This window comes from Anas acuta, chromosome 1 (genome assembly GCF_963932015.1).
Source record: "Anas acuta chromosome 1, bAnaAcu1.1, whole genome shotgun sequence".
Classification (NCBI taxonomy): Eukaryota; Metazoa; Chordata; class Aves; order Anseriformes; family Anatidae; genus Anas; species Anas acuta.
In genome coordinates this window covers 130,464,938-130,492,098 of record NC_088979.1, presented here as the reverse complement: position 1 = coordinate 130,492,098, position 27,161 = coordinate 130,464,938, and the positions used below count along the sequence as shown (strand labels likewise).

The 27,161-nt window shown below is 39.5% G+C and overlaps 1 protein-coding gene across 10 annotated transcripts in view; it reads left to right on the top strand.

The window, feature by feature from the left end:
* Positions 1–27,161, top strand: part of ITPR2 (inositol 1,4,5-trisphosphate receptor type 2) — a 273,831-nt gene that overhangs the window by 70,691 nt on the left and 175,979 nt on the right. For 8 of the 10 annotated variants that reach the window (XM_068655998.1, XM_068655985.1, XM_068655992.1 and 5 more), the window contains 12 exons: positions 745–789; positions 9,452–9,606; positions 11,003–11,102; positions 11,240–11,400; positions 16,639–16,780; positions 17,547–17,705; positions 18,658–18,830; positions 20,368–20,487; positions 20,589–20,774; positions 21,386–21,637; positions 23,156–23,300; positions 24,212–24,362. In XM_068655998.1, coding sequence (XP_068512099.1) covers positions 745–789; positions 9,452–9,606; positions 11,003–11,102; positions 11,240–11,400; positions 16,639–16,780; positions 17,547–17,705; positions 18,658–18,830; positions 20,368–20,487; positions 20,589–20,774; positions 21,386–21,637; positions 23,156–23,300; positions 24,212–24,362 — 1,789 coding nt within the window. The remainder of the gene's footprint in view (positions 1–744; positions 790–9,451; positions 9,607–11,002; positions 11,103–11,239; positions 11,401–16,638; positions 16,781–17,546; positions 17,706–18,657; positions 18,831–20,367; positions 20,488–20,588; positions 20,775–21,385; positions 21,638–23,155; positions 23,301–24,211; positions 24,363–27,161) is intronic. The other 2 variants (XM_068655979.1, XM_068656025.1) reach the window with 2 other exon arrangements.

Here is a 27,161-nt window from a genome sequence, read left to right as displayed (position 1 = left end):
TTTGGAGGCATATCCTATGTCAGGGAATAAACTAAATATTGAGGTAAAAATATTTCATTATGTAAGTGAAATCCTGAAAGGTTTTGTGTCCAGCCAGTATGTAGGTTCATGTGTAGTTTTTTATTTGATAATATGTCTGCCTACATAATCCTTCATCTTTTAGTTTACGTATTTCCCTTGTCAAAAGTAAAACCATATTGAACACTTTTAAATAGTAATGCTTTACACTTGGTAGTAGTGTCTTTCATCCAGGCATCTCATCCTACTTTAGTTATTAATTGATGCTTGATAGTCCTGGTATGACATAGAAAATATTATCACCTTTAATAATGGTTAAGCAGAATTACATAGATAAACACTTCTCTATAGTAGCATTGCCATTCCTGTTTCAGAGGTGTTTATTCTGTTATGTCTTCCTGTAAAATCTCAGTAGACATGAAACATGTTAGTTTTTGTCTCAATACATCTGCTCGAGGTCAATCCTGAAAGTGTTTGTGTGTTTGTAGGGATGATGGGATGACTGTAATTTGCTATGTTTAGATTAGTAACTATCTGTGCTTTCTGTCCATCATTTTTTTTAATTTAATTTGGGATTCCTCCCTTGAGTTAACAATTTTTATTGTATGATGCACTTTTTTGAAGTGAGGACATAGCCAGTAAGTTGCTCAGAAGTTGAATCGGTAATTCTCATACTGTTTTTGCTATACTAGTTACAAATAGTCCACAATTTCTTTTCTTTTCCAGCTTAACCCACACTATCCAGAAGGTAATAATGAAGGAAAAGCTTTGGTAAGTTAAATTTACATGTTGCATATAATCTGGGAGATACTGTATCCTTAACCTAATAAAGTCCAACATATGGAAGTCCTTTGTGGCTTTCGCTGTAGTTACATGTCACAACCGCTGGGGTTATCTTCTTTATCCTGTATAGGCTATTGCAATTCAGAACTGGTGTTACAGAAAGTTTTCCATTGTGTAAAGGACGAGATAGGAATCTTATGCAAATTATGCATCAAATTGACATTAGTTAGAATTCAGTTCTGCGTAGAAACTGTAGACATTAAACATATTAATACTTATCAAATCAGGCATGCTACCTTATGACAAAAACACCACCACTCTTTAGCATGTAAACCAGACAAGCAATTCTGGTTACTTATGTACCAGTATCTATTCAGAGGCTCTGCTAGTGGAGATGATCCCCCCCAGAGCACGTTTGTCAGTCAAGCATGGCCCTAAATCTAAAAAGACATGCTGAGACTCTTTTCATTACCTGTATTGAATACACGTAAGGAGATATTCAGGCACAGGCTTAGGCTGAGCCATGCCAAACTTCAGGAAACTCTCACATGATACCATCACAAGGACCTGTTGTCCTTGCTGCAATGCAGATGGGTTGGATGTGAAGACAGATGCTTCCAGGCAGTCTGTAGCTCTTACAGGTAAAGGTATTTGTCTGCTTTTACAATGCTGAGTGTGCTTGCTAATTCTAACTAATGAGGGAATCTTATTCTTAAACAAATAGTCCAACAAATAATCATTCCTCCATCACATTCATGAGATTGCCAGGAAAACACTGAGATCTTCTTAGAAAAAAATCTATTTGATTTATTTCTGTTTGCCTTCTGGCTTTTGTTCTTTTAACAGACACATTTTCAAGTTTTTCTCTGGATGGGAAAGTTTTTTTTTTTTTAAATGAAAACCAAAATTCTTACATAATAATTTGCCTCCAGCACTGCAATTTTAATAAAAATGGAGTCTGTTGTAAGAGTTGCTAACATTGGTTTTCTGCCTTATGTGGTATTTGGTATAAATAGTAATATAGCAGTAACAGCTCAGCTGGACAGAGAAATGAGAACTTTCTCTCATGAAAATATAGGAGTTCCAACAGTTGTTTCTCATTGGTACTGGAATGACATTTGAAGCCCCCAAAACTTTCTGACAGAAGTCGAGATAAGGTCTAGAACATCCATTGAATACGGTGCTTGCTGTAAGTGCTTGGGTTCATGCTCTCATGCTGTGAACAGTGGAGCTGGGTTCTCATACATCTCATCTGCATTAATGTTTTAGTTCACATCATGATGGCACTTCCTTAATTGAATCACCTAATTATTCCCTATTTAAAACACTACGTTTCGCTTCGTGGAGCAATCTCAGAGTGTGTAAACTTGTATTCTGTTGATCAAATTTAAAGGACGCACATCTGGAATGTATCTAATGTGCTGTAAGCTCTCATGGCTGCCTACCCCAGAAAACTAGGTTAGAGCTAATCTGAATTAAAACATATGAAAAGATGTGTAGGGTAGATGTTAGATCCTCATCACAAAGGGCCCACTCCTACTGTACCATGCTGTAGTAATTTGGATATAATATAGAGTCTGCAATTGCAGCATTTCCAGTTCATCTAAATATTCTCTGGGCTGGGTAATTAAGAAGGAACAAGAGTAATATGAACATGAACATTGAAGGCGACTGCTCTAACAGTTTGGCGTAATCCTCCTGAGCGTTGGTTTCAACCAAAAACCAAGACCAGAGAAATTTGATAAGGCAAATATTTTCTTTGAAAATGTTATCAAAACTGATTGACAATAAAAACTGGTTCTCTGTGGAAATTTTACTTTACACAGTCAGCACTTCATGTGAAAAACATTCTGTGAAAGAACAACTGATAAAGTTTGGTAACACCTCCATATATATCCAAGCCTACAGGTGCTTTTAGCATGCTAGAAATCCTTTGGATCCTTCTCTCCTTTACAGTCTCGTTGGAAATACCATGAGTCAGCACTGGCTATTTTAAGTCTTCATCCTGACTTCAAGCAACTTGAGTAGCCAAGCTTCACATCCCTGTGCAGAGATTTATTTTACAATGATGTGGTGTTTTGAATTGTCCCTCAGAAGTGTGGCAGTCTTACAGTATTTGGAGTTCTTGAAGGGTCATCTATGTCAGTCTTGTATCCAATACTCATGTAACATGGATCACATAAGCTTTTCTTGTACCATGGTTTTCATGTGGCATTTCTTCAGCCAGGTGATTGCCTGACTCACTGCAAAGGCATCATCTTTTTCGTCTTTTGAACAAATTAATTTTGAAGTACTGCCAGTGAAGTAAATCTGCTCTAGAGGGGGGATGGAAGTGGACCTACCCCAGCATAATTTGGAGTTAGAGCCATAGGAAAATGAAGAGGCATACTTGAATATCTTCAGATGAAGGAAGAAACTGAGCCTGCAGTCTGTTTTGCTTTTCATTGCTAGTCTGATTGATAAAAGGGTACCAGTTCCTTCTCTGCTGGCTGGGTTTTGAAGGAGGCATAGCCATCTGTGTGTTTTGTGCCAACCTTTAACTATAAATGTGTGACAGGGCTTCTTGTGCATGTTCACTGCCCGGTTTACAAGTCTCAATCACAGTTGCTTAGGCAACTGTCAATTTTAGGAAGCAACGATGCAGAAGAATTTTCTATGGTACAGTAGTGGCCATAGGCATCTCATTCTGCTTAAGTCTATCTTTTATGCCTTAAGTGACTAGAAGTCTAAAAGGGTTTTGGCTGCTGAGACCATAAATATTGCTGGAAGTGACTAGGACTTTTGTTCCCAAGCTGTGTTTGGGCTGCAGTTCCTTGCACATTTATGGGCTGCTGCTTGAGATTTCAGCCAAATTGTCTGGTGAAACACTGCTTTGATTTCTGGTAAAATTTAGCCTTGCATTGAGTTGATTAATATTCTTTGTATGTGTTTTTCCCACATCTAAATTCCAGAAGATATTTTTTTTTTTTTGGTAGCATGAAGACCTTTCTCTGATTTAAAGGCCATGTTGGGTAGGGAAGTGTAAGAGGGACTTCTCCAGCTCTCTAGAAGACTAGGAGATTGTTACGTATAGTGCATCAAAATGCAGTGCTCTGTTATAGTTTCCATTAAATCCCAAATTGGTGTATCTTATGCTGCAAAGTAGTCTATTATTTCCAATCACAGAAATGTACAGCATCTAGAAGAACACCATAAACATTGGGGAAATGATGTCAAGAACAGATAGGAACGTAGCATTTGTTAGCACCTTAGTAGTAAAACGCTATCTTTGAATAGCTATCTTAGCTCCATTCATCTGCAATTTTGGGAGAGAGTGCTAGTCCTAACCAGTTCCAAACTGTTTTTTACTGTTATAATTTTTCTTAGGATTGAGACTGGTACGCATTTACTTTTCTTGTAATGAAGTTGGACAGTTTTGCCATGGGTTTCTTGGTCCAATTTGACATACCTTTTGACTTCTTTCTGTCTATATTTATGAATGCCAAACAATGTTGTGATTCAATGTTTTCTTTCTTGCTTCCATCCCAAATTATTTTTTCCCAATAAACACTCTAAGTTCTTTTTTTATTTACCTTCCAGCAACTAAGTTTGTTTAATTAAAATTTCATAATGTGTGTCACAGGTGATGCAGTTAAAACAATTAGAATAGGTTTGGGGATTTTTTTTTTTTGAGTCTGAAAAGCAATCTGAAAAACATAAAAATAAAAATAATCAGTTTTAAAATGGCAGTGTCTCTGCTTATATAAAGCCAGCAGTCAGACCACTTGAGAGGCTCTGCACTCATGGGGAGAAGGGGAGACACAGATGCCAGCACATTATTATTATTATTCTGCTGCTGCACACAGGTCTGAATCAGCTCTGAAAACGCATACATTGTTTCTTACAGAATGTCTCTGGCTCTTAACAACAGAATTGCAACGTGATGTCTCTGCTAAAAATGCGATGACTCACAAATGAGTCAACAGCGAAGGTGTTATAGAAGGCTAACTGCTGTGCTGTCTGCCAGGGCTATGTAACATGCAGGAGCAAGGCTGGCCATTAATTTCCTCGACTTTCTTTTCATATAGCATTTTTTAAATCATCTAACCTATGGAGTTCTGTTCACATTACTGCTTTGTGAAAATGCTGGTTTGTAAGAGCCTCCTAAACTGGGTTAACATACTGAGATACCACAGTGTACTAGATTTAACAGGCATTTTCAGAACTCTGGTTGCTATTAAGTTTAATTTCAGCTGAAATCTGTAGTTCAGTGTAATTGTTCAGGAGTAGGGCATTATCCTCGTCTGTCTCTATGCCACAAGAGGTGTCTTTACCAATTGGAACTGTAGATTGGATTTGCATTCTAAAAGGAAAGGTATTGCTGGTCTGACATGTTTTTGTATTATTATTTTTTCTCCAGGGTTTTTTTCTTCACTTTTTTTTTGCAGGAAGGCCCTTTCATAAACAAAACTCCACGTAAATCTGAAGTTTAGGTATGATACTTAGTTGAGATGAATAATATGGGAGCATGGAGTTGGTTACAATTACTAGCAAATTATATTAAGAGCTGTGAAGAAGGCTCATCTCCAAGGCTACAAGTCCTAAGAAAGACAAGCCTGATTATTTTGCCCCTAATTGCAGTATAGGTTTTGTCACTAATTATGCCCTTCAAATTGCAAACACTGTATGTTTGTGCTGGATTTTTTTTAAAGCTTCTTTTTTAAATAAGTGTGATGCACTGCAGGTCAGTGGTGGTAGCCCAAGAGTCATGGCGTTTGCTGGTAGCCTGGATCAGTATTGCCACTCTTCACCAAAAGGACTGTTTGTTTTCACTAAGTGTATTTCCTCTGAACTCTCAGCCTTTGCTTTTCTAACACTAGTCCCTTACCACTGGCTATATGGCAGGGGCATTTTCCCTTATACCCCTGGCAAAGTCCTGTTGTACTTGTGAGTAGTGTACTTCTAGTTGAGTGGGTTCTAGCTTGGGTTTTGTTAGGCAGAGTAGGCTGCCTCTGCTATCTGCACCATATGGTTTTTAGATGGGGTTACTCTTTTGGAAGACATAGGTCCAGATCCTGCCAGGTGGTAGAAAAACGAATCGGCATTTCCCAGATCCTCATGGGTCATTTAACCAGTGAACTACAGAGTGAGGTGATTCCACCATCTTCACTGTGGGCATATATCTAATTTGAATTGCTACAACTTGTGACCAGTTTGTCAGTAGTATGGGACAACCAAAACTATTTTTTTTTCCTTAATGAATTTGCTATTTGGTGGAATTGTTTTACTCACAGTTCTTGCACTTTTTCTCTGTACTCCTAGCAAGTAATTCACCTACTTTTTTTGGAAAAATGTCTTGGGAGTGCTTTCTTTGGCTGCCACTGACCCTATCATCACCACCATCTATGAAACTGTTCATTGGCTTCTTCTTCACACTGCTTTGATTTGAATTTTTCTTTCCGTGAGTTCCTTTGCACAACTGTACCTCCCTTTTCTTCATTGAATCAGTTTTTGCTGGCTGCATCTGCCTGTATGCTGGTTTCTTACCTGTGCAAATGTCATTGTTTTGTTCTGTTTAGGAATGCAGTGCTCCTTCTGTACTGATCATATTGTCTAATTCATTTGAAATATTCAAATTTTTTCCTCTTCTTTCAACTTCCTTGTATAGACTCATTAGCAAATTTAATAATGGCTAGACTAAATGCAGGTTCTGATGTCTGCTTACTGAATTTAATCTTGAGAAACTTTCTGTGTATGAGCATGTATGTTCTCACATGTGTGCATGCACTCAGATGTAAATTCAGACATAAATTTAAGTCTGTATTTTCGTATGTGATGGCTGTATCTCTATCATGCACTCCCTACATGTATTGTTTTCAGAGCTCTCAAGGTCAGGGTCACTTTCCATTACTTTTTTTTTTTTCAGTGACTAGCACATGGCACTCATTATGAAGGTTGGGTTGTGAGGTGTCTGAGATCCTATAATTAAATTATAAAGAGAGTTCTGAGGTTTTTCTGGAGTCCAGTTTGGAATTATTATACAGCTGTTGTGTGGGTCTGATTTTGCTCAGCTAAGCTTTGCATTGCAGTTAGCAGTATTACAGACACTGTCTTGCCCTCTGTTGAGAGGGACTTTTCATTTTATAGACTAGAAACCAGCTCTTGCTCATATGGCAGGTTTGATTTGACAAGTGCCAAGACTGGTTGGCTGGATTTAGGCCTAATAAGCTAACTCCATAGCTCAACAGCATCTATACAATGGCTGGGGAGGCTCATGCCTGAGTGAAGTCAGCCCCAAACTGCAGGATGAACCTCCCTGCAGAACTAGTGGTTCATTTGAACTACTTAAGCACAGGAGACCTGCCTTTCACTTTGCTGCGTGTCATAGAAACCTGCACGTGTGTGTATGTGCTCATTCTTAATGGCCTGTTGGGGGTGGTCAGGCATTCGGTAATGAGTGAATATAAAAAAACTTCACAACATGGAACAGAGTATGGTTTCATATGTTGGTCTGTGATTTTTCCTGGAACTCTAGGGAAAAAAAAAATAATTTGAAGTGTCCTGCCTTTTTGTATACAATTCTTTTCAGTTTGGAAATTATAGTAGAGCGGGTAGGTTCTGGGAAAACCTAATTAATTTTGGATGTAAGTTATGGGAAGTATTAGCAATTTTGGATGCTGTTCTAAACTGTCTTGTATTCCTCACTCCTTTACTGATGTCTTGAATTTTAAATAGATTTTCCAGTTTTCCAGTTTGTTTGGAAATTTGGGAAGTAGATTTTTGTTTGATGCTAGACTCTCACTCCTACCTATTAAGCTCTTAAGAGCATTCGCCTGTAGTTTGCCTGCCTTCCCACTTTGGGTCTTATCCTGAGTTTGTAAAACAAAATATATATGGAAATCACCAATGGTGGTGGACAAAAAATTTTGCTATTTTCTCAATCCTCACATACAAGGTTAAGTTTCTATGTGTGATCTTGTTTAGTAGTTTTTGGGTCTGGGGTACAAGAGAATGTGAGGACTGCCAGATGAAAGTTTGCTGTTCTGCAAGACACAGGGGATGTTTCTCCTTTGTCTCAGCAAGCATTCCTCTCAAAAATGAGTGACAATACTCTAATCACTAGATGAACCTAAGTAGAATTTTTGAGACTATTTCTTCCTGTTTTTTTCTTACTGTTTCTCCTTTGAATAAGTAATGGGATGGAAAGCTGGCATTTTCTAGGCCTGATAATGAAAAAAATTGATGTTTTGGAAGGATTCAAAAAGTGCCTTGAAATGAGATGATAACTAGTTATTTCTTACTTAGATGAGTTTCACTCACCTTTGATTTTGTAGCTGAATCAATTGGCAATATGAATAATCAAAGTTTTGCCCTTGATTATCCCTTACAGTTGAGTTTTAATCAAAGTACTAATGCAAACAAACCAAGTACAGTCTAGCCTCTTTGCATTGTTTTTTACATCTCTTCTCTATAGGTGCACCATAAATCATTGTAATAGTATTTCAGATTTCCAGTGTTTGATTTTCTCTTTTGGCTTTCTTCATTCTTCTTTCCTTCTACTCCCACAATATGTTTTGTGGATGAGAAAGGCTCTGGGCTGTCTGTCTCTTAATTGGTTATTAGTCTCTTGTAATATGTGTAATATGTGTATTCCACCCTGGAGGAATAGCTTTTACTTATGCCAGTAATTCTACTTGTTGCTGTGTGGTTATGAGCATAGACTCTGAATTGCTTCTTCAAGCAAAGATAGGTGAGGTTAGGCTTAGAGAAGGTAGCATTTAGAGTCTGTGAAGCCAAGGGGTATGTAGGTAACTTAAGATGAAGATGGCTGCTTAGTGGTGTTGGATCACAGAATTCCCATGGACTTCCAGCAGGTGGGGGGAGGAAGATCACCTTCTTTGATGCACATACCTATTTGGAGACACCAACACAGACACCACACAAAACTTTGTAAATGTCTCTTGAAAGCTAGGCTCCTTTAAAGGTGTGAAATTCTTCTGTTTCTGTGGGCTTGCTCAGACCTGGGTTGGATCCAGCCTCTAATGCATTATCAGCCTGTGCTAAGATTTCTAATGCAATCTATCTAGTGCTTTTTTTCCCACAACACCCCCTTCCAACAACAAGTACACCTTAATAGGACAGATATCCTGGCTTTTCCTGTGTGGAAGGTGTGCTGCTTTGATTCTGACCATATGGGAGGGGAAAAAAGAAAGAGCAAACTTAAATAAAACAACTGTGGAAATAAGCAAATTGTTCACTTTTTTACTTCCCTCCTCACTTTTTAAAAATCCAATTTTCATTACTTCTCTTCTTTTAACTTGGCCTTTTCCAAACTAGCATTGTGTAGCTACATCTGTTGGGAGTGAAAGGTCTATAACTGCTGCAGGTTTTTGAAGTTGTAGGTGTCAAGTAATAATGTATACAGTTCTGCAGTCTCTCTGTAGCTGGTGACCTGCTGTTGTTATAATGACTGTCTGAGATCCCATGTGCCTGGGGCAAAGTGCATCCTTTGTGCTACACACTCCAAAACCAGTCATGGTACATTCGTACTAGAATGTACAAAAAAAAATAATAAAAAAATTCACATGTATTACTTGTTACTTGTCCACATGGTAATTGGAGAACTTATAATGCGCCCTGATGCAAGCAAATAACCCTTGTGCCTAATCAGCAGAGAGACGGCGACCTTCCTGCTTCAAAGAAGAAACGCCAAGCAGGGGAGAAGATTATGTATACTTTGGTCTCTGTGCCACATGGAAATGACATCGCATCTCTCTTTGAACTGGATGCCACCACTCTTCAGAGAGCTGATTGCCTGGTTCCAAGGTAAAAAAAAAAACACAACACACACACACACACAAAAAAAAAAAAGAAAAAAAAAAACTACATTGACAAGGTTTCTTCCTGGTATTATGCTGGTGAGTAAAGTAGAAAAAAATCAAACACAAGCAAGTATTATCCTTCAGTTAAAATTTGAGGAGTGTTCATGGATAAACAAGAGATGTATAAAACATGATATTGCTGCTGTGACTGGGTAAAATAATTATAAGGATAAAACAAGTGATGCTTAAAGAGAATCTGTGAAGAGAAAAATAATAGGCTAAATGTTGCATAGGTATATATGAAGATAGAATTGAGTTCTGTGCTCTGTTTGAAAAAACTGCACTGCTAGTATATCTAACTGAATTGCCCACAACAAAATAATGTGTATGGTGACCTGTGCTGCTCTTTCCCTGACAGGTCATAATGCCACTGAACACTTCTAATATTCAAATTAAGCCAGGAAGTGTTTTCTGGATTTTAATTGTGACTATTTGGAATTTCAACTGTGTTGCTTAGCTGAGATTGGCTAGATAGGTTACAGTGTTGGTTGTGACTGAATGGGCATGCAGACACCTGGGGCTAGTGGTTATGAGGGTGGATTTTAAAGCTGGGTACCTGCAAATGGTGGTAAATACAGCTTTAAAGTGTAAAACTTAGCAGGGCAAGTACCAGATCATTTGCCTACTTGAGTACTCAAAGCCCATCAGCATGGAAGAAAGTGTGTAAGTGAAGACTACAGTGAATATATGAAAGAGTAAAATTCAGAGTAAAAATTGTAATTGATTTCTCAGCTCTGCTTTTTGATAATACCACAAATTATCATATGGAAAGAATTTAAAAGAATCTCATGTCTGCTCTTTGTTCGCTTGATTTTCAGTTGAGAACTGATACTATAAACGGTTGCTTTCTGGAACAAAGGTTTGCAGATCATAATGGTGAAGCTGTGAAACTATGGTCAGTTTTACTTTCTGGCTTTTGTGCTGTGACAGGTGGAACAGGTTCATTACTCTGCAGAAAAAAATAATAAGAAAATAATTGTTTTTTCTTCATTAAATGTATTTCTATTCAGATAGGATTTTAAAACACCTTTTTATTTTTTTTCTTTCTTTAAGGAATACTACTCCTAAGCTTATGTAAATATTTAAGAACAGCATTCTGCATAATTCCATGATGCTGTCTTTGGTACAGCTCCATGCAGTGGTTCAGAAAGAAGAGGGAGACAAAGAGAAAAGGTGCTACAGTAACTTTTAGGTCCTCCTCACCCTTTTATTATTAGTGTCTGGCGTGACTCAGACTCTCAAGTCTCATGACATGGTCATTTGTTACACTGAATCCCATCTTGCCTAGTTTAGCTGAGGACTGATCCATCTATCCTGTTGTTTCCTTTGTTCTCCTTTAGGAACTCATATGTCCGACTGAGGCACTTATGCACTAATACTTGGGTTACTAGTACTAGCATTCCAATAGATACTGATGAAGAGAGGCCCGTGATGTTGAAGGTAAATACTAATTTCTTGGGGTTGGAATCCCAACCTCATTACTGAAGTTCTCTGCTGGTCGTCTCAACGTATAAAATATGCATAACTGGTAAAGGTGAGACAATTGCTTACCCATATTAAACCAAGCGCTATTGCAGATTGGGACATGCCAAACAAAAGAGGACAAGGAAGCTTTTGCTATTGTGTCAGTTCCTCTGTCTGAGGTCAGAGACTTGGACTTCGCCAATGATGCAAACAAAGTTTTAGCATCAACTGTTAAAAAGCTGGAGAATGGGACAATAACCCAGAATGAAAGGAGGTTAGTGAGTTCTGTTTTTTTCCTTCCTAAAATGGTGTTTGTTTACTTACAGTATCATGGTATAACAGTAATGGGTACATTCACAGAATCATAGAATGGCTGAGGTTGGAAGGGATCTCTGAAGATCATCTAGCCCAACCCCCCTGCTGAGCAAGATCACCTAGAGCACATTGCATAGAATGGCATCCAGTCAGGGTTTGAATGTCTCCAGAGAAGGAGACTCCACAACCTCTCTGGGCAGCCTCTTCCAGTGCTCTGTCACCCTCAGTAAAGAAGCGCCCCATAATATTTAGACGGAACCTCATGTGCTTCAGTTTGTGCCTGTTGCCTCTTGTCCTGCTTCTGGGCACAACTGAAAAGAGACCAGCTCTATCCTCTTGATACCCTTCCCCGAGATACTTATATACATTAATGAGGTCTCCCCTCAGCCTTCTCTTTTCCCAGGATACAGGCCCAGTTCTCTCAGCCTGTCCTCATACTACAGGTGCTCCAGTCCTCTAATCATCTTCATAACTCTCCTCTGGACTCACTCCATTAGTTTTATGTCCCTCTTGTACTGGGGAGCCCAGAACTGGACACAGTACTCCCAGTGTGGCCTCACCAGGCTGAGTAGAAGGGGACATCACCTCCCTTGACCTACTGGTAACACTCTTCTGAATGCACCCCAGGATACCGTTGACTGGCCTTCTTGGCCACAGGGGCACACTACTGGCTCATGGTCAGCCTGCTGTCCATCAGGACTCCCAGGTCCCTCTCTGCAGAGCTGCCCAGGTCATCCCACAACCTGTACTGGTGCTTGGGGTTATTCCTCCCTAGGTGCAAGTTCATAGCACCTGTGTGGAGATACAGGTGATTGCCAGAGGATGCTTTAATGCTGAGAGTGGTAGCCCGAGACTCAATTTGTTCCATTTCTGTCAGATCTTCTTTGCTGCACCTCAGGTTTCTCTGTGTATCTTGTGTGTAAAATGGTGGTAAACAGCACTTCCCTAGCTCACTGGCTACATAAATAAATAGGTAGCTCCCTAAGAAAATGCAAAATGTTTGCCTTAATCTTGTGTAATAAGCCACTTCTGAGCTGTAATGTCTGGGTTCACTGGATTTGATTCTCATGTTCATGAAAGCCATCTGTATGGTGGGCAACATACAGGACTCTTGATTCGCATGTAATTCACTGTACTGCATGTTCATACTGCTAGGGTAGTAGAAGAAGGTCTTAGAGTGACTGAGTGGCTGCCACAATTGTCCCTTTCCTGTCTAACTTCTAAGAAGTGCTGATTTCTTCCCTCTGGTGACAAGCAACGGGACCTGAGGGAATAGCATGAGGCTGTGTTTTGGGGGAAGTTCAGGCTGGGTCTTAGGAAAAGGTTCTTCACCAAGAGGGTAGTTGTGCTCTGGAACAGGCTCCCTGGGGCAGTTGTCATGGCATTGAGCTTGCTGGAGTTCAAGAAGTGTTTGGAAAATAGTCTTGGACATATGGCTTGATTTTCCCATGGTCCTTTGTTGCGCCAGGAGTTGGATTTGATGATCCTTGTGGGTTCCTCCCAACCCAGGGTGTTCTATGATTTTGTTTTTTACCGGTTTCCTTTCCTATTTTACATTGTTTTGTTGTCTTTAGTGTTTACGTTTTATATCCATCCATGCTTTAACTGGAGCGCTATTAGAACATCTGTTTTTCACACCCACCCCTGAATTACGGAATTTTGTTGTACGTTGTAGCCAAATATATCCCACTGTAAGTGATGTAGTTAGCTATTTGTTTTCACCTGTCTGGTAAAACTGAGTATTAAACAGCATCTCTGACAGTGTTAATTTCTAACTTGTATTCTGCCATGCATCATGCACAACTTTTTGCTGGAAACATTAATTTTTGGTGATAAAATGGAATTTATGCTGTCTGTTGAGTCCAAAGTCTTTTGTCAGTAGTAACTAGAACAGATGATTCAATATCAGATGGAGGATTTATCTTAACAGGCAGATCTGTAATGGCCAAGGTGTTGGTACTCAATGTTGAAAAAACATTTCATTACTGAGGAGAACCAAACAGGGATACAACATAATCAAGGTGTGACATCCCTCTATTAGCCTTGCACTGCTGTGTCACTGCGGTTCAGTATTGTCAATTCCTGAGGTTGATGGATTGGTACAACACACACATCAAACATTTCAGAGTGATTTCAGGATAGTGACATTATTTGTTTGTTTCTGTAATTTCCATTGGAAAAAAAAATTATGTTTGTTTCCTTGTCTTACCACCTTCCTGATTAGGTAAGTAAGGATTCCAAGAGTTTGTTCCTGGTTATTTCACTCTATACTGGCCTTTCCTGTCTTTCTTTTTTTTTTTTTTTTTTTTTTTTTAGGGAGGTAGTTTGTTTTGTGAACCTTGCTATTTTCCACCAGCCATCAGTGGGCTAAGATTTTTAAAGCTAAATCTCAGTCAGAGGGTTTAGCAGAAAATTGAGGACTATAAGGATGTAGCGAGGCTGTGCAGGGACAAAATTAGGAAGGCCAAAGCTCATCTGGAGCTCAGTCTGTCTACTGCCCTTAAAGATAACAAAAAACGCTTTTATAAATACATCAACACAAAAAGGAGGACTAAGGAGAATCTCCATCCTTTACTGGATGCGGGGGGAAACTTAGTTACAAGAGATGAGGAAAAGGCAGAGGTGCTCAATGCCTTCTTTGCCTCAGTCTTTAGCGGCAATACCGGTTGTTCTCTGGATACCCAGTACCCTGAGCTGGTGGAAGGGGATGGGGAGCAGGATGTGGCCCTCACCATCCACGAAGAACTGGTTGGTGACCTGCTACGGCACTTGGATGTGCACAAGTCAATGGGGCCGGATGGGATCCACCCAAGGGTACTGAGAGAACTGGCAGAGGAGCTGGCCAAGCCCCTATCCATCATTTATCAGCAGTCCTGGCTATCGGGGGAGGTCCCAGCTGACTGGCGGCTAGCAAACGTGACGCCCATCTACAAGAAGGGCCGGAGGGCTGACCCGGGGAACTTCAGGCCTGTCAGTTTGACCTCAGTACCAGGGAAGCTCATGGAGCAGATCCTCTTGGGAGTCATCATGCGGCACTTGAAGGGCAAGCAGGCGATCAGGCCCAGTCAGCATGGGTTTATGGAAGACAGATCCTGCTTGACGAACCTGATCTCCTTCTATGACAAAGTGACGCGCTGGGTGGACGAGGGAAAGGCTGTGGATGTGGTCTACCTTGACTTCAGCAAGGCTTTTGACACCGTCTCCCACAGCATTCTCCTCAAGAAACTGGCTGCTCTTGGCTTGGACTGGCGCACGCTTCGTTGGGTTAGAAACTGTCTGGATAGCCGGGCCCAAAGAGTTGTGGTAAATGGAGTCAAGTCCAGTTGGAGGCCAGTCACTAGTGGCGTCCCCCAGGGCTCGGTGCTGGGGCCGGTCCTCTTTAACATCTTCATCAATGATCTGGACGAGGGCATTGAGTGCACCCTCAGTAAGTTTGCAGATGACACCAAGTTAGGTGCGTGTGTCGATCTGCTCGAGGGTAGGAAAGCTCTGCAGGAGGATCTGGATAGGCTGCACCGATGGGCTGAGGTCAACTGCATGAAGTTTAACAAGGCCAAGTGCCGGGTCCTGCACCTGGGGCGCAATAACCCCAAGCAGAGCTACAGGCTGGGAGATGAGTGGTTGGAAAGCTGCCTGGAAGAGAAGGACCTGGGAGTGATGGTGGACAGTCGGCTGAATATGAGCCAGCAGTGTGCTCAGGTGGCCAAGAAGGCCAACGGCATCCTGGCTTGTATCAGAAACAGTGTGACCAGCAGGGCTAGGGAGGTGATCGTCCCCCTGTACTCAGCTCTGGTGAGGCCGCACCTTGAGTACTGTGTTCAGTTTTGGGCCCCTCGCTACAAGAAGGACATCAAGGTGCTTGAGCGGGTCCAAAGAAGGGCGACGAAGCTGGTGAGGGGCCTGGAGAACAAGTCCTATGAGGAACGGCTGAAGGAGGCTGAGGAACTTGTTCAGCCTGGAGAAGAGGAGGCTCAGGGGCGACCTTATCGCTCTCTACAGATACCTTAAAGGAGGCTGTAGTGAGGTGGGGGTTGGCCTGTTCTCCCACGTGCCTGGTGACAGGACGAGGGGGAATGGGCTAAAGTTGCGCCAGGGGAGTTTTAGGTTAGATGTTAGGAAGAACTTCTTTACTGAAAGGGTTGTGAGGCACTGGAACAGGCTGCCCAGGGAGGTGGTGGAGTCACCATCCCTGGAAGTCTTCAAAAGACGTTTAGATGTAGAGCTTAGGGATATGGTTTAGTGGGGACTGTTAGTGTTAGGTTAGAGGTTGGAGTCGATGATCTTGAGGTCTCTTCCAACCTAGAAATTCTGTGATTCTGTGAAAAGCCCAACCTTCTTGTGTGTAACAGAAACTTTGTGTGGAGATGTGTTTGAAAATCTATGGAGCATCTCCCTGCTGCTTTCAAAGCACGCATACATGTTTAGTTAAATTACAGACTAAATATTAGCCAACTTCAAATGCTTCCAAAGAGTACGTGTGCTGGGTTTTGTTTGTTCAAGTTTGCTAGTTCTTTTAAGCAAGATTCATTGAAATCTGTGGTCATCAATGCTTCTCTCTATGTATACCTGGTAAGGTATGTTAGTACCAAGATAGCAATGACCAGTCTTAGTATTATTTCTTTCTGTGTTTCCTGAAGATAGGAAAGAAGAAATAGTTACCGTCTCTGTCCATTTTAGCATTTCCTTCTGACAAGTATTTTTTTTGTGTGTGTAGCGAAGAGGGGGTGAAATAAAGGATTTTTTTTCCAAGTCATTTTTCAGTATTTTTTGGGTTGGTAGGGAAATAGTGTGTTTTTGTTCCTCTAGTAAGTGCATCATCTTGTTTCATGGGCCAATATTACTAATTTACCAGTAAAAATACTTGCTAGGCTGTGTAAGAGTGTGTTTCTTCTGTTTCTGGGCCTTGAGGCCAACTGGTATAGATTTTGGATTTCTGAATACTCTGCATGTATTCATCCTGCATTTTTCTCCCTTTCTCCATTTGGTTGTTGTTTAATGCCTTGGTAAAACACCTATGATGGATTCAAGCTTATGCTGATCTGAGACCTGGAAATCTTATGTACATGTCAAACTTAGCTTTGCAGTGGTTGAAGTATCATTGTGCTAGATAAAGCTTATTCTAAAATGTGATTTTCTTTCTTAACAAATTCTAGCATATGTTGAATAAATCTGTATGATAACGATTTGTCTGTTCTAGGTTTGTAACCAAGTTACTAGAAGATCTGATTTTCTTTGTTGCTGATGTGCTTAACAACGGGCAGGAAGTTTTGGATGTCGTCATAAGTAAGCCAAACAGAGAAAGACAAAAATTAATGCGGGAACAAAATATATTGGCTCAGGTATACCCTACTGTATTAATAACTTGCTTGTATTTACAAATAGATTGTAAGATAGAGGGAGTTGATAAAATCAGTGTTTTAGGTAATCTGGTTTATGCCATCTTGGATTTATGTCTAATTGGATTGCTTAGATATAAAACTGATTAATCAAAGCTCACCTCTTGGTCTGTGAATCATGTAGAAGCACAAAGGACTTTCTGTTGGTTTCATGCAATTCTGAGGACTTTTAAAACTATATTTGTTAGCAAATTTGAAACAAGCCTTTTATATGGTCCCAATCCTGCAAGTGCTTTCACAAAAAGTTTTGATGCCCTTATGGATCCCTGACTTTGTCTGAGGGCCAATTGGTATGTAAATCAGAATTAATATTCCTTTAAGTCACTGAAAGTGACTTAAATTTTCCTTTTATAAAAATATTCCTTTAAGTTACTGAAATGAAAAATAATAATAATAATAAAAAAATTGTTCTCCATTTTCTTCTTTAATTTAGCTAAAGTTAAGGCACTTAATTTACAGTGTTTTAAGCTGGAGATAACAGTCGAGAGAAAGTGGTAGGAAAATACAAAGCTAAACACATAAGTTATAATATCTGAGATAGTCACTGCCCCCCCATATTTAGTGATATTTAGATGATAAATACAGTGATTCACTTCTGACTTGGGTCAGTAGGGGCCTTGTGCTGATTCTGTTAGTGGACATAGACAGCTATAGGTTAAGGAAAAATCTTGGTTGGATTTTAATCCTCAGTGTTTTTGATTTTGAACAGATATTTGGGATCCTCAAAGCTCCTTTTAAGGACAAAGGTGAAGGATCAATGCTGAGACTTGAAGACCTAGGTGACCAGAGATATGCCCCATACAAATACATGTTAAGGTTATGTTACAGAGTTCTCAGACATTCCCAGCAGGACTACAGGAAGAACCAGGTCAGTGGTATTCAAGATATTTTTTTTTCCCTAAATTCTGTAATTATATATCCCGGGTTTGATCTTGCACTCTGTATTTACAAGCGTGATTTTGTGGTAATCCTTGGGGATGGTGAAAGGACTGGGTTCTGTGTAGATTAGTAGTAAGTAGAAAGTCACTCACTTATTATTGCCCCATGCTGTGGAATAGTGCTTTTGTTTTGTAGGCATTTTTATATGAATGGAGTGATCAACAATGAATGTCATAGATTCACTGCTTCCTTCAAGGACTCTGGGTTATGAAGTGGGAAAGCTAAAAAAAATGTGTTTCAGTTGCTTAAATATTTATATAGTGATGGCTATGAGTCAAACCAGAGGTTATTCTGTCAGGTAGCCTGTTTTTCCATTTCTGGAGACTCCTAATGAATATGATATAATTCAGAACAAGTTATCAAGTACTTTGCACATTGCAGCACAGAAAAAAATCACTAATTTTTTAAATGTGAAGGGGCTGAAGATAAAAGATTGAACTTTTATGTGTGGTTTCTTTGTTTTCTTTCTAATATTACTCACAAATATTTCTGTCTGGGAGGGGTTAGAAAGGGGGAAGAGGAGTTTTTTAAAACTGTACAAATCTTCATTTTGCCTCTTTTAAAAAATGTTTGCCCTTTCTTGAATTTTATATGTATTTTAATGGATTTATTCAGTTTATGAAAGAGTAAGAAAAGCTAGTCAAACCTAATATTATCTTTTTTCCTGGAGTATATAATTGAGGTGCTTAGATATTCCTTCGTTCAGGCCAGTTCAGAGAGAAAAGTTTTGAGGATTATATTGATTGTTAATTGAGAGGTAGATTCTTCTGATTCTAAAAGAATAACACGAGTGCTTAACAGGTGATGATGCAAATTTTTATTTATTTATTTATTTATTTATTTATTTATTTATTTATTTATTTATTTATTTATTTATTCAGGAATATATTGCTAAGAACTTCTGTGTCATGCAATCCCAGATTGGTTATGATATTCTGGCAGAAGACACCATCACAGCTTTGCTGCACAACAACAGAAAACTGCTAGAGAAACACATCACAGCTAAAGAAATAGAGACATTTGTTAATTTACTCAGGAGAAATCGAGAGCCAAGGTTTGAAGTGGTCCACATAATATTCTTTTTCTATATTGATAGGCTTTTATATTTGTAGCAGCAGTGAATATGCCTGCTATTCATTATTATGTTGTGTCTTTCTTCCTGCTGATTTTTTTTTTGATGTCGCAGACTAAAAAATACATGAACGCTGCTAGAAAATATCAGAAATACCCTTAACTCTTACAATTTGACAATACATGCATTTCAGAACAAGAGCTTGGTGAAGAGCAAGGTTTATACTTTGCAAAACACTTCTGAAAAATGGCTTTAGTTTAGATTGGGACAGATAAACAAATAGAAATTCTAATTTCTCATAACTCTGCTCCTCTGCAAAACTGCCATTTGTGTTCATTCTCCTGCTAATAATCTTGGTGTGAATGACATAGATGTCAATTTAACTAAGCTTTTATTAATCAGTTCTGCATTTTTTTTTATTAAGCATTTTTCTGCAGGTACTGATTGCAAGTCAGACCTGAAAGGGGCCTAGGATGGTGAACATGTGTTCTAGGCCAGATTTTATTTCAAATGAAAAATTCTGGCCTTGAACTTAGCTCAGTCAGATTTTTTTTTATTAGCTTTAGGATAGAATATAATGTAAATTGATTTATTTTTTTAAATGGAAAATTGTTTATTTTTTTAATTAGATTTTTCGGTTGTAGAAGTACCAAAGTAATACAAATATAAGAAATTTTGAAGGTCAAATACTATCCTCAGTAATTGTGAATACCACTTTTCTGTTAGCAATTTAGGGTATTGCTCAAGGCCCTGGTGCATCATTTTAGCTCCAACTAGGTAAATACTGCAGAATTCTGTGTTGTTATGTAGAAGCAGATTCATAGGAAACAGATTTCCATGCAATGCAGCTTTCTTAGTTTAGCTTTACATAGAATGACTCCTTTGAACACAGAAGGTCTTGCCAGATCTTCTCCCTCTGCTGTTGACTGTGTCACTTCAGAGACTTAAAAGGCAGCTTTAAAAGCTGTAGATGTGTACTCCAGTGCAATGGAGTTCCTCAGAGGACACGTGACTGTCTTCAGCACAAGTAATATCTCCTTGCTACTTGGGTTAGGGAGTCACCCGTTACCTGCTGGGTAAGATTGGCAAGAATGTGTGCTCTTGCTTTTGGTTCCTGACAAGGACAGGACCTTCAGTGGAGCTCCCAGGACAAGACCTTCAGTGGACCTCCCCTGCCAGATCAGCTTAAGAAGCTTCAGGTTGCTTTTAATTTCTGGCACAACACTTTGGCCTTTGATTTGCTGGTAAATGTCTTACTTGAGGTCTTTGTCTTTCTCTCCTTAGCTGATTGTTCAGCACCATTCAAGTCTGCTCTCAAAGCTATTGCTCATTTTTATCTGTTGTGAGTTGCAATAATGCAAATAAGCAAAGACTGTATTTTGATAAATCTCACAATATATGCTCCCCTGAATATATTTGTGATGGATGCTAGAGATTTATACAGTGATGTTTCTGTGTAGTGTATAAAGTTTCATGTTCTGTTGCATCTGTTGTTTTTGTTTGGTTTTTGACTGCACAGATTCTTGGATTATCTCTCAGACCTGTGTGTATCTAACACCACAGCAATACCAGTAACTCAGGAACTCATCTGCAAGTTTATGCTGAGCCCAGGAAATGCCGACATTCTCATTCAGACCAAGTGAGCATCCATAATCAGAACATAACTTTTCTCTCTGTGCTCTGTTGTTACATTTGTAGCAGTTTGTGAGTGACTCGATTGTCAATGTTTTGTCCTTGCAGGCTAGTTTCAACACAAATGGACAATCCCTTGGAATGCCCAGTCATCTCGGATGACATTGATGAAGAGGAAGTGTGGCTTTACTGGATTGACAGTAACAAGGAACCTCATGGCAAAGCCATCAGACACCTAGCTCAGGAGGCAAAGGAAGGCACAAAAGCTGATTTAGAAGTTCTTACCTACTACAGGTAAAACCGCTTAAAAAAATGGAAGAAAAATGTTAACTCTCCATGGAGCCTGGTGCTGTTCTGATCCAGTTGATTTGTTAATATCAAAAAAGGAAACCAGGTCATACCAGAAACCGAGATTAAAAGTTTGATTCAGGTTTTTCCTGTAAAAAGCGTCACAGTGTCTGCTGTCTATTACAGACAAATATGGAGTTTTCTTTGTGATAGTTTTGTGTCTGTCTAATTTTTCCTCTTACTTTTTATTTGTGGGGCTATGTTTTAGGTTGTGCTGCTCTTGGAAGCAAGACATGTTCTGAAGAAGGAGTTCCTCAGCATTCTGGGGTTTAGAGAGGAGACAGGATCAAGGAATAGTGTCCTACACAGATTGATAACAAATTGTTCAAATGCTTCAGCCTTCCTTTGAACATTGCTTCCTTTGAATTTCGAAGGGAGTTCAGTCTTCTTGGAGACTGGAGCCTGATAGCATTTTTAATGGCAAATTGGTAACTCAACCATTTTTAGAGTTTACGCAAGAAGGTCTGAGATCAGACTTGTAAAGGGAGATTATGAGGTTCTTTGTTTCATGGTGTTCAAATAAATCAGTTGGAAACATGCTATTATTTTTCTTTTAGGTACCAGCTGAACCTCTTTGCAAGAATGTGCCTGGACCGCCAGTATCTAGCCATCAACCAGATTTCTGCACAACTGTCAGTAGACTTGATTCTACGATGTATGTCTGATGAAAGCCTCCCTTTTGATCTCCGGGCTTCTTTTTGCCGTCTGATGCTACACATGCATGTGGACAGAGATCCACAGGAGTCTGTGGTACCTGTCAGATACGCCAGATTGTGGACTGAAATTCCTACCAAGATCACAATTCATGAGTGAGTTGCAAGTGTTTTGAAAAAAAAAAAAAACGTACAAAAGTATTTTAAAGGGATTAGTCTCAGAACAAAACAGTTGTAGATGTCTAATGTCAACATGTATGCAAAAAGCTATTTTGTTGCAGAACAATGAGCTATTAGTTGTTGTTAATCTTGGAAACTTCCATGGATAGGTTTACGTGGAAATATAATCATCTAGGTTGGAAAAGGCCTTCAGAATATGAACTGAAGGTCCAATCATCAGCCTGATCTACTGACCTCTGTCACTAAACTGTGTCCCTTAGTGCCACATCTTCAGTTTTACTTCGTTTTATTTATTCACATTATTTCTCTTATACAGAACAAACTGGGGATAAAATTGAATGGCCTTTTCTCAGAATAACCAAACTTGAAGTAATCAAATTGTCTAACATTACACATTTACTAGGTTGGAACTCAGTTTTGTACTTCAAGCTCAACTTGAATCCGCAGTGGGAAAGCCAGTATTAAGAGTTAGGTGTAGCTATTGCCCCAGAAACAGTTCACAGAGGCTTTGGCCTCCATCCAGCAAAGTACTTAAGCATGTGTTAAATTTAAGTATGGAAGAAGGGCTCATGGACTTCAGTGGAAACCCTTTCTGGCTTAAATAATTTGATGGAGCAATGCCATTGTGCTAGGCCCAGAAATGGAGGTATCTGGCAGAAGAGACAAAGAGGAAGAAATGTAGCAGTCCAGCAGCCAGTATTGCTTCTGTTAGTGGGATGATGGACTACTTTGACACATAAGACAACACAGTCCTAATTGGTGGTAGAAATTGATTGTCCCAAGTTGCTTTCTTGATCTGCTGTCTTTATGGTTGAGATAATAATGGAGAAAAGAAGGGGTGACCTCGTTGCTCTCTTCAACTTTCTGTGCAGGGGACGTGGGTGAAGTGGTAGATGCTAGTCTCTTCTTCCTGGTAGCTGATGACAGGACACATGGGAATGGCCCAAAGCTGCACCAGGGGAGGTTCGCACTGGACATTAGGAAAAAATTATTTTCTGAGAGGCTGGTCAAACATTGGAACAAGTTTCCTAGAGAGGTGGTTGATGTCCCATGCCTGTCAGTGTTCAATAAGCATTTGGATAATGCCCTCAATATGTTTTAACTTTTGGTTATCCCTGAAGTGGTCAGGCAATTGGTCTTGATGATTATTGAAAGTCCCTCTCAACTGTTCTGTAATATTCTGTTCTCTGGCTGATGAGCCCGTTTATGAGTGCTGTCAGAACCATCGTATTTTTCTGTCTCTGTTATTCCTGCTCATTGCAATACTTTGTGGTACTGTTGGAGGGAAGGTTTGTGTGTCCTCTGTCTGCCATCTGTGCATATCTATGTAGAATTAACTGATGTCTACCCCTTCTCCTTACAGAGTACTGTCAGTGATTTACAGAGTACTGACAGATTTTAAAGCATCGTGATTGGTTCGGTTATTCTTCAGTGGCAGCTGATCTTTATATTAGGGGTGTTTAATTTTCCTTCCTTCTGTGCCTTGCATTGTAGGTATGATTCTTTCACAGATTCTTCAAGAAATGAAATGAAGAGGAAATTTGCACTAACTATGGAATTTGTAGAAGAGTACTTGAAAGAAGTTGTAAATCAGCCCTTTCCTTTTGGAGACAAAGAGAAAAATAAACTTACATTTGAGGTACTTCTCAGCTATCTGCTTCCTAACTTACGGTATTTCTCATTTCAGCTAGATGAATGCTGGCTCTTTCAAAATAAAGGTACTTGCAGAATAATGGTCCCAATAAGGCCCTAGTTTCTATTTCAAGTGTTCTTGCTGATGACTTGCTGCAGAAAATAGTATGTCTTCTGTCAAACAACTGTATTGTTTCTTCCAAGATTGTTGCATTTCAGTGGCAGAGGAAGGGGTGTGTGTGGGGATAAATGGTGGTACACTCTTTCTGTACACAGTGGTTGCTAATGCAGAGACTCTTCAGTGTAAGAAGGTACTGTTCTCTGTGTAGGATAGGACATTGAAGGAAATATTTGGAATAATCTAATCCTGTGTTGTAATATTGTTTGAAATTCCTTACAGAAACTTCAGAAAGGCCTAATTCACGTGGGTTCAAATAAAATTGAATAAAGGGGAGATGCTTACAGCTTTTACAGTTCTTCTTCCAATCTACCTCCCAAGCTTTGTTGCTTCTGCCTCTGGTCATCTGAAATCACCTCCATTTCAACTTTCGACAGACATCTGCTGTTCTTATGACTTCCATCTTCTCTGTAACTGCTGTCTCTTTAAGTAGTTTCCTGGTATTTTTCTTCTTGATCTCACATACCTTTCCAGATGCAATTGGACCTTTTCAGTCTGTCTGAAGCCTCATGTTGTTTTCATTCTTCCTCCTTCAACTTGACTAAACTCTGAAAAACATTTGATGTCAATGGCCTTGATTCAAAGCCCATTTAAATCATTGGAAAGATTTGTAGTAATGTGAATGCACTCCAGATATGGATCTCTGTGCAAGCTGCTGTAGAAAATGCGACTTTATTGCACAGCTGAATACTACAGAAGTTAACAACGTTTCCTTATTTTTTAATTTGTTTTTGTCACAGGTGGTACATCTGGCTCGAAACCTCATCTACTTTGGCTTTTATAGTTTTAGTGAACTTCTTAGACTGACTCGGACACTGCTGGCAATTCTAGATATTGTTCAAGTTCCTATGTCGTCATACTTCGAAAGGTTGAGCAAGTTTCAGGATGGAGGTAAGAGAAGCAGCAAAGAATTGTGTTCCAAAATGTAAATCAATATTTAGGTTGGAATAATTTATGGAATGTCTCATTCACACATAAACTCTTGAACAGGAATGTATTGCAGGATACATTAAGATGGTTAGTTAAAAAGGAACCTTTTTCAACAGAGCTGCAGACTTCATGACTTGTGGTTACTATGTTGACGCTGCTGCTCCATCACTTATTTAGAATTGAACTTTCAAGTCTGCATCCAAGCTTCAATGTATGTTGAGTTGCCCATACCAAACAAATGCAGAGATACATTTGCATGTGGACGACAATGTTGATGTCTCATGTATAGCACAAGTATTTATCAGTCTCCTCAACACTTCACTTAAGGAGGGAATATGATATTACTGGTTTAAGTACTGCAGAGGACCAGATGATGAAAGTTTCAGATGAGGCCATCTTCTCCATCTGTTTGTCAGTTTTTTAACCAGACCGGAGTGCCTGTTTGGCAATCCAAGGACAATGTTGTATGTCCCATTGCCTTTTGTACTATGTCTTAAAAGTGGCTTTGCTGTCCAGGCTTAAAAATGGCATTGAAATTTTGCTGCAGAGATGCAAATGTTCTTATGTTGAAATACCTTCTACAGTTTTTGATAAAAATAATAGGATTTCCATCTTTAGATGGTCATATCTTGTCTTCAGCCTCCTTCTTGTTTTCTCTTTGGCAGTTCATAAAACATGAGTCATGCAAGTCCACTTTGCGGTTGTTACTCAGAATAATTCTAAATGTCTGATGGCTATTCCCAAACATTTTACCATTCTTACTCTGGAAGTACATACTTACCCACACATGGACAGCATTAGGCTATGAAGATGCCTATGTCAAAAGGATGCATAATTTAGAAGCAATTTCATAACACTTAATCAGTATTTTTGAGCACCCAACTCACAGAATTTCATGCCTGAAGAGTATATTTTATGTCTGAAAAAAATATTACTCAAGCAAAACAGGTTAGTGCTTTTAAGAGAAGATGCACGAAAACCAACCAGCGTAAACTTTAGTGGTGGCAGATCAAGAGAAAGAGCTCAAGAAATCATCAGGTACTGTAGTTCCTGACATTTTGGTGACAAATGCTATGTCTGAAATAACAATCATTTATAACTTCCACCTAACTTTGTTTTGTGTGGCAGCCCATTTGTGAGGAATGAATCAGATCTTAGGGTCAGGACTTTGGTTGGCATAAGTTTCTGTAGTTCTAGGGCATGTAAGAGTCTGCACAAGCTGAATATTTGGCTCCACTCTTTCCATACATATAATCTCCCCTTCCCCCTTTTTTTAAGTACTCACATGCAGTGCGCATTTAAAACATACAGGTATTTTCAGTCCTTATTATATTTGTAAGATGAGTATGAATGAGTCTCAGTAACTAGGTGGGAACTGAAAAAAATTAATCTGACTGAGGATAGTCATTGCACTTCTGTTTAGTAGCGCTTTAAAGCCAGACTGGTAGTTGTCGTCCACTTACATCTTTGTCTTTGCTACAAGGAAATGAGAAGGTTTGAAAGGAGTTCAGAACACATGGCCTTTAACCTGCTTGTGTTTTCTCTGCATCACTGGGTATGACTTAGCTGTAGCACTGCTGCAATTTGTCCACACTGAATCAGGAAGAGTTGATCTTGCTAGATTTGCTGACTTGTGCCGTAGTGTGGTTGACTGCTTCTGTGTCTGGTCTTTTCAGACTTCATGAACATGTTCTTGAACCCACAGTAAGATGGAGAAAGTGTTTGTATTTTCTGTCTTGGAGTGGTGGTGGTGTTAGAGTGGGCTGGAACTTCTGAGTGTCAGCATGTGTTGGATTGTAAATGGTGCTGAGGCTGAGTGAGTCCTGGCTTGAGACTGGGCTTGAATCTCAGTTTAATTAATACTTTGCTGTATTAGGGCTGCTGGAACAGGAGCCCTAATAGGAGGAGAGACCATGGATTTGATTTTGCAGTTCTTTGCATCTTGTGCAGTCACTCAGCCAAAAAGGTTGACCCAAATCTATTCATGTCAATTAGGTCCTATGGATTCTGGATCCACCTGGTCCAGTATCTACTATGAAGCCTGAGAAATGAACAGGCTAAGAGGGAATTTGGATTCATGATTGTGATCTAGATCATCCCTCACTCTGACTGTAAGAATTGCTTGTCAGGCTCAAGATGCAGTTATACATTGTTTTTCAGTCTTATAATACTTAAAAGATTGTACTTACTCCAAAAGTTCCCCTTCCCCTTTCACAGATATTCTCTATCTTGTAAAACTGAGTCGTTGAGAATGTGTCAGTTTTTTTTTTTTCATCAGTTACCTGCCTTGCCTTTTTTGTTATCCGTTTTTCCTTATAATACTCATGTCTTATGTTATTAAGTAAAGAGTTACAACGGAAAGCAGCCTAGCCTGTTTTTTGAAATATGTGTTGCCATTTTCTTAAATCAGGATGCTCTGCTGTTTTTTCAGGAAGTGTTTTCTTACTCATAATTTCCATAATGTACAAAGAAATAAGATGGATTGTTTCCTGTCCTCATTCAGGGTTGTGGAACTCCTCCTTCCAGTGAGGTAGGGACAGGTCTTCCTGTCTTTAGAAGAGGTCAGATTCCCCATATCTCTTCAGACTGTGGCAAGGATCTCACTCCATAGCATCCTCTCTGGCAGGTCCAATACTTCAGACATTAATATTGGTATTACCTTTGAAGAATAACACAGAATATTTATTGTAGGTAAGCTTCCCCCCAACTCCTCTAATGTTGTGCAGGTTGATGTGGCTTCTTTCTTAAAGAAAGTTAGCT